The 11,997-nt window shown below is 44.8% G+C and overlaps 2 protein-coding genes across 3 annotated transcripts; both read right to left on the reverse strand.

The window, feature by feature from the left end:
- Positions 1 to 5,148: 5,148 nt before the first annotated feature.
- LOC139829731 (uncharacterized) lies at positions 5,149 to 6,712 on the reverse strand. Its single transcript, XM_051354735.2, has 4 exons — positions 6,555 to 6,712; positions 6,274 to 6,420; positions 5,707 to 5,870; positions 5,149 to 5,614 (listed from the first exon to the last, which is right to left on the reverse strand). The coding sequence occupies exons 2-4, from the start codon at positions 6,409 to 6,411 to the stop codon at positions 5,413 to 5,415; spliced, it is 504 nt and encodes a 167-aa protein (XP_051210695.1). The 5' UTR covers positions 6,412 to 6,420; positions 6,555 to 6,712; the 3' UTR covers positions 5,149 to 5,412.
- Positions 6,713 to 7,264: 552 nt separating this feature from the next.
- Positions 7,265 to 9,199, reverse strand: LOC127327918 (uncharacterized). 2 transcript variants are annotated; one of them, XM_051354737.2, is made up of 4 exons: positions 9,042 to 9,199; positions 8,771 to 8,917; positions 7,788 to 7,951; positions 7,265 to 7,693 (listed from the first exon to the last, which is right to left on the reverse strand). In XM_051354737.2, the coding sequence occupies exons 2-4, from the start codon at positions 8,906 to 8,908 to the stop codon at positions 7,600 to 7,602; spliced, it is 396 nt and encodes a 131-aa protein (XP_051210697.2). In that variant the 5' UTR covers positions 8,909 to 8,917; positions 9,042 to 9,199; the 3' UTR covers positions 7,265 to 7,599. The 2 variants fall into 2 exon arrangements, with proteins under 2 accessions (XP_051210697.2, XP_051210694.2); XM_051354734.2 differs by having other exon boundaries at positions 7,773 to 7,951.
- Between the last annotated feature and the right edge of the window lie 2,798 nt (positions 9,200 to 11,997).

Here is an 11,997-nt window from a genome sequence, read left to right on the forward strand (position 1 = left end):
AATACTAACTTGATTTTAGGATTTGGTGGAGCGGCTGCAATGAACTTTATGGAACCAATAATGAACGTTGTAAGTCTTAGGGAAGAGCGAATCCAGATTGATTGCGTCTCCTACTAGACTCGGCAAGTTTGAGAAAGAATAAACCATGGAACCAGACGTGCTGCTCCAAACTTCTTCCCAAAAGAGACGGTATGAAACTGTGTCTTTTAATTTCCACCTCTGCCAACATCTCGTTGTATAATCTGCCTAACCGAGCTTACTAAAGATTGTGCTGTCGTTTCCTTGTTTCTGGATCCCACGAGGCATTGTTTTTTGTATTTTTGTAAGCAGTTCTGCACACTGCACGTCTTCACGCCCCACGCGAACAAGCAATTTAAAACTTTTATCTTACGGACTCATCGGGAATTCGGGATGTTCGGCTCAGGGAAGGAGCGCTTGACAGTGGGGAACGCGCGAGAAGTGGAAATCGGATAGAGCGCTGCAGCTGGAGGACCGCCGCTGCTACACGGGAGGATGACGCCCGGGGCGCTGGATCTTGAGGGTCGCTGCACGGAGGACGACGGACTTACTAATCGGTGTTTGCTTTTGCGTTTGCTGGAGAACATGTGGCCGCGTATCACAGAGCCGCCATAGTCGATGTATATAGGAGATGGAAACCGGCTCACGACCTCGTCTCAACGACGGCATATCACCACCGTATTTTCTTCCTTGATATCTCATTGAATCGCTCTGCGTCAAAGGCTTGATTCCCGCTGGATAAAAGTAACGGAGCGCCGCCGCCTGGCGCTTTTCGTCTGAGAGCTCTCCTAACCCACGACCTCGTCTAGTCGAATTTGCTTTTGCTTCGTCCATCATGACCGCTACCGTAGTTCTTGCTTATTGTACTCGAAAAGTCGATAAGAAGACGTCGCAGGTGATGAGTGCTAGGCCAGAGGCGGCTTGAGGCGTGCGGCTGTGCGGCTTTTATAGGAGCGATCGAGGGCCCGTGATCGATATGAATTTTGTGAGGGATTCGGCAGCAGACTCTGCACGCAGACGTGCGTGTTTAGGTCTCTGTGTGTTACGTCAGCTTTTGTATATGGACCGTACATCGTAAGACAAATTGCAATCGTAGGCGAAACGGATATCTAGCCGACGGACGAAACTTAAATTAGCTACGGACCAACATGACGGACCGAACCACGGAAACGTTAGCTCCTTTATTATTAGGTATAGATTGAAGGAGGGTGTTAGGGTGTATACATATAGAACTCTCTTTAATTGTATTATGTACGCATATATAATGAGAAGAACCTTACACGATTTCTATTACTGTCTCCGGAAAGAAACCAGTAATAGAAAACTGCATATGTTAGCGCCCTGTCTTGGCTCCACCTGCACGGAAAGAAGCTGGAGAAGCCTCTTGTTACTGAAGCTAGAAGTCCAAATACTCTGCTCCGCCTTGCATATTACATCATAGAGCTCCTCTTTCTTCTGCTGGATCTTGCGAGTAAGTTCCTCAGTAGCTTGCTGGATACACATAGATAATAATCATTAATCAAGTGCAAGTGAGAAGAATACTATCAATTAAAGATTCAATAAGGAATGCATGATGCAAAGCAATTACCAACAGAGTCAATATCGTGTAAATGTTGAATGGATTGCTTGAAATAGATTCCCTCGGATGAATTGTTAGGAAATCAATAATGCACTTGTGTTATATGAATTGCAGCAGGCACAAGAGGGGATTGTTCGATACATCAAAACAGCAGAGCAACAAATTAGACATCTTATAAGTTGCAATTTGCTAAAGGGATGAGTAAAAGTCACAACTTTAAGATGATCAAACACAATAACATATGCAGGCACAACCACAAGAGGAGATTGTCCAAGACATCAAAACAATAGGGCAACAAATCAGACATCTTATATATTACAATTTGCTGGGATGTGTAAAGGTCACAACTTTAAGATGATCAACCAGGAACGCTCCTTTCCTCAAAAAATGCTAATTTGTGCAGGTAAAATTGTTCTTGTTTCTTTTTCGCAAAAAAAATCTCTTGTGTTTCTAATAGGAGAGAGACGAAATTAAGAAGTTACACGTGTTAGCTGTGAAGAATATGATTATCACTCGCTAGATCCTTGATCACGTGAGGTATTGCGTACCAAAACAAATAACCAGGGTATCATGCAGGGTAAAAGTTGTTAGCTTTGGTCAAGATATACCTCATCGGTACAGTACATGCGCCTTGGCACGAGCCTGCCATGCTTCTCCGCAACCGCTGGCGACGTGAGTGCCGCCTGGGTTCGCTGGAGCACGGAGCCACTTATCCTCCTCGCTCCCTGTCGAAGAAGCGCCGACATCGTCGCTGCCTGCAAAAAAAAGTAGGGATTATGAGGCTTGAATCGCCGCCGACCGTCCCCTATGCTCACCGCTGCCGTCCGCTCCTCTTCCCTATATATCTAGGCTATTGGGTTGCTATGGGTTGGAAAGGTAAATTGAAAGGATCATATGCCGCACCTAGTGGGGGTTGATTATATGCTAACCAATTTTTAATTCTTTTACAATTTAGGCTTGATACAAAGGTAAATTCTCTAGATATGCAACTATGTGAATTTACCTATATGACAAAATCAATAACTAAGCAAGATATAGCTAAACAAGATATAATAGAACAATTAAGGATAGAGGTAACCGAGAGTGAAGCACGTGGAGACACAGAGATGATTCTCGTAGTTCCTTTTTTTTGAGGGGAAATACGTCTACGTTTGGAGGAGTGTGGTCTGCACGAAGGCCAGACCAACGCCACAAATGCCTCACTTAGGTCTCCTGTGAGCAACGCCATAAAGGTCTAGCCCACTTCCACTAAGGGATTTCCTCAAGGCGGAAATTGGGCCTTTACAAGATTCTTGGGGCACATATCCACAACCGAATTGGAGGCTCCCAATATCTGCAGTGGCTCTAATGGTGGATGAACTTGAGCACGATTGAGCACTTTGAGCTGGAGGAAGAAGGGGGGTATTTATACCCCCCACCAATTGTAGCCGTTGCAAACTAGGGCCGGATATTCCGGTGTGAAGTTGGGGCCGGAATTTCCGCCCCCTCGACACAAATGTCCAGGCAAATTTCCGTGGGGCATCCAGTGGCTCCGGAGCTTAAGTCCTTAGCGGAATTTTGGGAGACGGAAATTCTCAGAATTTCTGGCCTGGAAATTCCAGAAATCCTTCTTCCTTCTTCCTTTTTACTTAAAAGTTCAAACTATAATGTCGATCTTTTTTGCACACTATGCCACATTAGATCATCACATATGTTATCATCAAACACACAAAACATAATTATGGAGAGATGGGTTCTTTCAATCTCCCCTTTTTGGTGTTTGATGACAACACATGGATTTGCAATAAAATTACTAGCACTAGACAATATGTTGACACAAAGATAGAGGCACTCCCCCTAGATGTGTGCATAAAAGTAGTTTGCATTTGAATACAAATGCACCACACATTTATTTTACTAGGATGATCCCACTTTTATTTTCTGAATATTTTTTATAGATTGCAAATAGCGCTACCTTGGCCCTGGCCCATGGTTTATCAACTTATGTTGGAGTAGCGATAAGTTTTTTTGTTTTGTAGTATAAAGAATGAAACATTAGAATATTAGGTTATGTCAGTAACTACTACCACCATACCAAAAAAAAAAACAAGGCCTATAAATCTTGTCAAAAGAAAAACTTTTTACATTTGACCAAATTTATATAAGAAAGTATCAATATTCGTAATATTTCGTAAATACGCTACAAATTTATTTTGTAGCGGATAAATATATTTCGGTTTACTGCCATAGAAGTTCATATTTTAGTCTTGAAGCATTGTCAAATTCGAAAAACTTAAATCTATGCTAAATTATATTTCCTCCACTCGAATAAACAAGGCTCACACGACTTCCAAGATTTTCTTTTTACCTTTGTTTTTAGAATTGACAACAGGAGAGTCTTTTACTGTTTCATTTTATTAAAAAAGACCTTCTTACAAGCTGCTTACATATTTACTTGGTGCTCGCCCATGTGAGGCGCTGTAATACTGACGGATATGCCAACAAAACTAAAAAGTACATATAATGAGAATGGATGTAGCTATAACTAGATACTGATGAGAGCAATCAACTCCTTGAGGGATGACTGAAGATTTTCATTCATTCTACAGCTTAGGATGTCAAGATTCCTAGATAAATGTCTCTGTCAAGTCTGGACGTCGGGGCTGATCCCATCAAAGTAGGCCCTCTTACGAATTTTCCATATGTTCCAAGCTCCTAGGATCAAAACTTCAGTAAACGGGGGTTAGTTCCATGTCATTTGAGCGTATGTGATCATGAGGTTTAGCGTCATGGAGGTGTTCCACATCATCCCAGCTTGACAGTGTACTTCTGGTGGTGACTTGCTGATCAATCTGGTGTGCAAACAAAGTATCAATTGTCCATTTGCTGTCGGTTCCTTCACGTTTTAATTCTTGCTGATTATCACCATGTATTCACTTGCTGATATGGTTTCAATTCCGGCTCAGACCGCCGTATGCACCAAGGCGCAAAGGGTCATCTAGTTCTAATAAAAACTCCAAGACTACCAAATGAGCTGTGATTGCACTATAGCCAGGAACACTGCATAGCGGAATAAACCAGTAAGCATCACATCCTGTACAAGGACTCAACCGAACCAAATTTACAGAATTAGCATGGAAGCAGTACATGCCTGACCATCATGAGCAAAACCCTAACTGTTAGTTTTTTTTTTTCGAGAAAACGCAAAAGACTTTTGCGTTTCATTTCATTGAAAAGATAGAGAGTTTTACAAGCCTCCTAGGAGGCGGGGTACAGGTAAGAAGTGACTCAGTGCACATCCCAGGTCGTCGGAAGCACTACCCTAATGCCGTTCGCGCCGGCCCTAGCCCAAAGATGAGCCTCATCGAAGATCTCCTGGACCAAGTCGCGCACCGAGGGCTGGGTTCTGTCAAACACGCAAGAGTTGCGGTGTTTCCAGAGCATCCAAGGCGTCAACAGGGTGAAGGAGTCCAGCCCTTTGCGCAGAGTTCATGTTGTTGGCCTTCTTGTCATAATGGAGCTCCAGTGCAATCACAATTAATAATATAGACAGTATTTTGGCGCAGCAACCAAAACAACCAACTCAGCACATAATCTAGATTAGAATGTTGTAGTGCCATAACGTAGCATGTCACACAACATCATCACAAATATAGCAGTTCCACCGAAGATAGGTTTGTACTCGGGGTCTAGCTAGCGCATCATAAAACATTCCAAGAGCACCCATCAGAATAATAGTAATAATAATTTAACAGGTTGGCATCCCTCTAATGAAGGGCCTGCTGCTTCTTCATCTAAAGGCACGTTGTCTTCAGTCTTCGCTGCGTCTTCTGGCATCAAAACAAGTTCCCCATCCCCATCAGGTGAGATCCTGTCTCCACTTCGCTTGCTTCATGCTCTTCTTTCATGATCGTGCCTGGAGCTACCTTCTCGTCGTTAGAAGAACCATTGTAACAATCCACGGCCAAAAAGGCTAATGAAAAGAAGCCTGCTCTCTTGATCCCGCTGATAGCACTTGTTGAGGACTTCAGGTCGCGCCTGCAGGTAGGGTCAAATGAGGCCATATAAACTCCTGTGCGAGAACAAATGAGGAATAAGAAATAGAAAAATGCATCCTTTTGATATCATACCAGTCACAGTCAGAAGGCCTTGGGGTGACATCTTTACAAAGACGCGCGAGGAGGAAAGCGTCCCACCAGCTACTAGTCTTACAATTCCTCTCCCCCTTGGCAATCAAATCATAGAGCTCGTCTTTCCTCTTCTGGATCTCACGCACGAGTTCCACATGACCTTGCTGGTGCACATACATAACAGTATCAGTTGAATAGCTAGTGAATCAATCATTGACATTCCAGCAGGCAGAAGAAGACATTGTTCAACTAACCAAAACAGCGATAAACAAATTGAACATCGTATATGCTGCAATTTGCTAAATGACTGAGTAAAAGTCACAACATTAAGATGATCAACCAGGAAATAAGATTGCTTCCTCTAAATAAAAAAATACTACTTTGTGCAGGTAATTTTGCCCATGTTTCTAATAGAAGAGACGAAATTAAGAAGTCCCGCATGTTAACAGTGAAGAATTCGATTATCGCTCGCTAGATCCTCGATCGCGTGAGGTATTTGCACAGCAAAACAAATAGCCGTATATCATGCAGGGTAAAAGATGACAGCTTTGGTTAAGATTAAGATACCTCCTCGGTACTGTACATGCGACTTGCCACGATCCGGCGTCGCTCCACCGCAACCGCCGGTGAAGTGACCGCCGCCCGGGTTCGCTGGAGCACGGCGCCACAGATCCTCCTCGCCCCCTGTCGAAGAAGCGCCGACATCGTCGCTGCCTGCAAATAAAGAGGGATTAGGATTTAGGAGGCACGAATCACCGCCGGCCGTCCATTCAGCTCACTGCTCCTCCTCCCCTATCTAGGCTATTGGGTTGGAAAGGCGAGAAATTTCGGTAGAATTTAGTGCGTACCTTGCGGGATCTGGGATTGCCTCCTCGTTAGGGTTAGGGTTCCTCGCTCGCCTGCCTTCCGCCTCTGGAGTCTGGACACGAACTCCTGCGCTCGCTGGAGGGTGCGGGGCGTTCCTCTTTGTACTCCCGCGAACGGGCCGAGCCCGACCGTCTACGAGCCACACTCGGTCTTCTTTCCAAGAAATTCCTCCTCTTTTTTTTTGACACAAACTATTCTCTGGATTTATCTAAAACTAACCACTTTTTTTAAATGAAAAATATCCACTTCTGAGAGAATGTCATTCGGTTAGCTTTATTGGTGATCAAAGAAACTTAGATCGTTTCCATTTTCCGCTTCCAATGGGCCAAAATAATTCGCATGTTGCTGTGCTTGTGGGCACTAGGCAGGCAGTAGGGTACCAGGTTTAATCTGATCTAACCATTTATGCAGGTTTTATGTCCCATATTCCGTCAAGTCATAATCGAGTGCAATCGCATGTACACTACACAAATCTGTAGCTAATAATATACACAATACTCTGGTGCACAACACATTAGCCTCGGAATCACATCACCACGCCAATAGAGTAAGTTCAATAATATACACAATACTTCGGTACACATCTCATTAGCATAAGAATCACATTACCATCATTTAACACAAGGCATCCCTGCCCAGGCAACTCTCCCAACAGCCCAGCAAACTAAACATCCAAAACAACCCACTCAAATCATCATCAACTAGATTAGCATTCCATATATCATAGCATATAGCATGTCACACAACATCATCACAAATATAGCAGCCCACCGGTGCTAGACTTGTACTCAAAGTTCTAGCTAGCACATCATAAGAACATTGCAAGAATGACCATCAGAACACTAGTAATAATTTAACAAGTTGGCATCCCTCTACAAGAGGGCCTGATGCTTCTTCATCAAATGCGATGTTGTCTTCAGTCTTCAAGGCTGATTCTCAATCAGGCAAGACGCTGCCTCCGCTTCACGCATTTCTTCCGCAATCATGGCCCGGATTATCTTCCTATCACCAATGAAACGTTTGAAACTAAGCCCAGCAGAAGTAATGAGGCTGCTTAATGCAACTAGCCCCGCTTATCTCAAAGGCATTGATGGCCCTTTTTGATAAACACATCAGCTGCCTGCAGGTAGGTCAAATGGGATCATATTAACCCCTGTCACAAAGCAAAAGGAAGAACCAAGGAATAGACAACTGCATACATTCCCATATCATACCACTTGGTGTCTCCCGGTCTTGGCTTCACATGTACGGAAAGAAGCTGGAGTAGGCGCTTGTTACTAAAGCTACTAGTCCAAATGCTCTGCTCCGCCTTAAGCATCAAATCATAGAGCTCCTCTTTCTTCTGCTGGATCTTGCGAGTAAGCTCCTCGGTAATTTGCTGGATACACATAGATGATGATCATTAATCGAGTGCTGCTAAGAAGAATACTGTCAACTGAAGATTCAATATGGAACGCAAACGCATGATGCAAAGCAACTATTAACAGAGTCAATATCGTGCAACTGTTTGGCTGCTAATTATGGGGCCTGTTGAATGGATTGCTTGAAATAACATCCCTCAGTTGAATAGATAAGAAATGAATCATTGACTAGTGTTATGAACTGCAGCAGGCACAGGAGGAGATTGTTCGATGCATCAAAACAGCAAGAGCAACACATTAGGCATCTTATATGTTGAGGCTGCTTCCTCCAAACAATGCTACTTTGCGCGGGTTAATCTTGCTCTTGTTAGCAGAGAGACCAAATTAAGAAGTCACATGTTTGCTCCATAGTGAGGTATTTGCGCAGCAAAACAACTAGCCAAAAATCATGCAGAGGTAAAATATGTCAATTTTGGTTAAGATATCTTTCATGGGTGTGCACAGGAAACAAATCATTGGCTAGTGTTATGGATTGCAGCTGGCACAAGAGGAAATTGCCCAAGACAGCAGAGCAACAAATTAGACATCCTATATGTTGCAATTTGCTAAAGGGGTGAGTAAAAGCCACAACTTTAAGATGATCAACCAGGAAATAAGGCTGCTTCCTCCAATACTGTTTCTAATAGGAGAGATACCAAATTTAAAAGTCACGCATGTTAACAGTGAAGAATTCGATTATCGTTAGCTCGCTCCTTGATCGAGCGAGGTAGTTGCACAGCCAAAAAGAAAAGCCGGGGATCATGCAGGGTAAAAGATGTCAGCTTTGGTTAAGATACCTCCTCTGTGCTGTACATGCGCCTTGGCACGAGCCGGCGTCGCTCCTCCGCAACCGCCGGTGATGTGAGCGCCGCCTGGGTTCGCTGGAGCACGGCGCCACCGATCCTCTTTGCGCCCTGACGAAGAAGCGCCGCCATCGTCGCTGCCTGGAAATAAATAGGGATTAGGAGGCACGAATCACCACCGCCGGCCGCCGGCCGCTCCTCCCCTATCTAGATCTAGGCTATCGGGTTGGAAAGGCGAGAAATTTCGGTAGAATTTGGTGCGTACCTTGCGGGATCTGGGACTGCCTCCTCGTTAGGGTTCCTCGCCCGCCTGCCTTCCGCCTCTGGAGTCTGGACACGAACTCTTGCCCTCTCTAGAGGGTGCGGGGCGTTCCTTTGTATACTCCCGCGAACGGGCCGACCCCGACCGTCTACGATCCACACTCGGTCTACTTCTTTCTTTCCAAGAAATTCCTTTTTTTTTGACACAAACTATTCTATGGATTTTCATCTAAAAGTAAACACTTTTTGAGGGAATGCCATTCAGCTAGTTTTATTGCTGATCAAAGACACTTACATTGTTTATACTAGGAAAAATACCCGCGCGGTGCACTGGGAGGAGGAGAAAAACTACATCACAAAAAGCAATTATTTAGCAAATATTTTCTAAATCCTCGAGAATAATCAATTTTTCCAATGAATGTCAAATTTGATCATAATCGAAACTGTCTGCTGAAGCGCCAAAACTGATATGCCGAGATTCCAGCGGACAACAACACATTATATATACCAATCATCTTCTTCGCCCTCTCTTTTTTTGCCCATGCAATCTAGTAGTTCCTACTTATGTGTAATCCATGGAGTAATTTGCATGCGTATGAGGGCTTCACAGCTAAATGGAACTGAGGACACAAATGCCTCTACGTTGCAACGGGAATAAAATAAAGATAGCTATTTTCGAACATACCAGAATTCAAAGTAGCTGGAGGCACATCCTTCATCTTGTCGTCGTCGTCCTCCTCCTCCTCCTCGTCATCCTCGACTTCGTCCTCACCGTCGTGTCGCCGGCTGGAAATTGCGGGTACCGCGGATAGTACGACGTACTCCCAGGCAAAGAAGTCACGTCAGAAATCCTTGCGTCGTACACGTCCTCGTGCTGCAGCGCTGGCGGTAGCCGCTCAGGTCACTGCCACATCTCATGGCGCAGCGCCCGCTCGTCTGCGGGCCGGAGGTGGATTCAAGGAGATATGCCCTAGAGGCAATAATAAAGTGGTTATTATTTATATCTTTATGTTTATGATAAATGTTTATATATCATGCTAGAATTGTATTAACCGAAACATTAGTACATGTGTGATATGTAGACAAACAAGAAGTCCCTAGTATGCCTCTTAAACTAGCTTGTTGATTAATGGATGATTAGTTTCATAATCATGAACATTGGATGTTATTAATAACAAGGTTATGTCATTGTGTGAATGATGTAATGGACACACCCAATTAAGCGTAGCATAAGATCTCGTCATTAAGTTATTTGCTATAAGCTTTCGATACATAGTTACCTAGTCCTTATGACCATGAGATCATGTAAATCACTTATACCAGAAAGGTACTTTGATTACACCAAACACCACTGCGTAAATGGGTGGCTATAAAGGTGGGATTAAGTATCCGAAAGTATGAGTTGAGGCATATGGATCAACAAAGTGGGATTTGTCCATCCCGATGACGGATAGATATACTGGGCCCTCTCGGTGGAATGTCGTCTAATGTCTTGCAAGCCTATGAATGAGTTCATAAGAGACCACATACCACGGTACGAGTAAAGAGTACTTGTCAGGAGATGAGGTTGAACAAGGTATAGAGTGATACCGAAGATCAAACCTCGGACAAGTAAAATATCGTGAGACAAAGGGAATTGGTAATATATGTGAATGGTTCATTCGATCACTAAAGTCATCGTTGAATATGTGGGAGCCATTATGGATCTCCCGTATCCCGCTATTGGTTATTGGTCGGAGTGAGTACTCAACCATGTCCGCATAGTTCTCGAACCGTAGGGTGACACACTTAAAGTTGGATGTTGAAATGGTAGCACTTGAATATGGAATGGAGTTCGAATATTTGTTCGGAGTCCCGATGAGATCCCGGACATCACGAGGAGTTCCGGAATGGTCCGGAGAATAAGATTCATATATAGTATTTCATTTTATGTGAAATAAAATGTCGCGGAAGGTTCTATGGAAGGTTCTAGAAGGTTCTAGAAAAGTCCGGAAGAAACCACCAAGGAAGGTGGAGTCCACATGGGACTCCACCTCCATGGCCGGCCAGCCCTAGATGGGGTGGAGTCCCAAGCCGACTCCACCACAGGGCGCCGGCCACCCCCCCAAAGGGAGGTGGAAATCCCACCCTTGGGTGGGAGTCCTAGTTGGGCTAGGTTTCCCCTCTTATGGAAGGTTTTGGTTTCGGGTCTTATTCGAAGACTTGGACACCAACACTTGGGATCCACCTATATAATGAGGGGCCAAGGGAGGGGGCCGGCCACCCCAAGACCACAAGCTGGCCGCCCCCCATAGAGTGGCCGGCCACCCTCCCAAACCCTAGCCAAGCCCCTCTCCTCCATATCTCCCGCGTAGCTTAGCGAAGCTCCGCCGGACTTCTTCACCGCCACCGACACCACGCCGTCGTGCCGTCGGATTCAAGAGGAGCTACTACTTCCGCTGCCCGCCGGAACGGGAGGTGGACGTCGTCTTCATCAACAACCGAACGTGTGACCGAGCACGGAGGTGCTGCCCGTTCGTGGCGCCGAACCGATCGTGATCAAGATCTTCTACGCGCTTTGCAAGCGGCAAGTGATCGTCTACCGCAGCAACAAGAGCCTCCTCTTGTAGGCTTTGGAATCTCTTCAAGGGTGAGACTCGATACCCCCTCGTTGCTACCGTCTTCTAGATTGCATCTTGGCTTGGATTGCGTGTTCGCGGTAGGAAATTTTTTGTTTTCTATGCAACGTTATCCTACTGCTGGTATCGTAGTCGTGTCTATGCATAGATGGTTGCACGAGTAGAACACAATGGTTTGTGGGCGTTGATGCTCTTGTTATCTTTAGTTTGAGTACTTTGCATCTTTATGGCATAGTGGGATGAAGCGGCTCGGACTAACTTTACATGACCGCGTTCATGAGACTTGTTCCTCGTTCGACATGCAACTTGTATTGCATAAGAGGCTTTGCGGGTGTCTGTCTC

This window comes from Lolium perenne, chromosome 1 (genome assembly GCF_019359855.2).
Source record: "Lolium perenne isolate Kyuss_39 chromosome 1, Kyuss_2.0, whole genome shotgun sequence".
Taxonomy (NCBI): Eukaryota; Viridiplantae; Streptophyta; class Magnoliopsida; order Poales; family Poaceae; genus Lolium; species Lolium perenne.

Coding starts and splice junctions, on each gene's coding strand:
- LOC127327918 (XM_051354734.2), bottom strand. CDS start 8,908: ATGGCGGCGCTTCTTCGTCAGGGCGCAAAGAGGATCGGTGGCGCCGTG. Junction 7,952..8,770: donor GCATGTACAGCACAGAGGAG/GTATCTTAACCA, acceptor ATGTGTATCCAG/CAAATTACCGAGGAGCTTAC. Junction 7,694..7,772: donor AAGTGGTATGATATGGGAAT/GTATGCAGTTGT, acceptor ACCTACCTGCAG/GCAGCTGATGTGTTTATCAA.
- LOC139829731 (XM_051354735.2), bottom strand. CDS start 6,411: ATGTCGGCGCTTCTTCGACAGGGGGCGAGGAGGATCTGTGGCGCCGTG. Junction 5,871..6,273: donor GCATGTACAGTACCGAGGAG/GTATCTTAATCT, acceptor TATGTGCACCAG/CAAGGTCATGTGGAACTCGT. Junction 5,615..5,706: donor AGGCCTTCTGACTGTGACTG/GTATGATATCAA, acceptor CCCTACCTGCAG/GCGCGACCTGAAGTCCTCAA.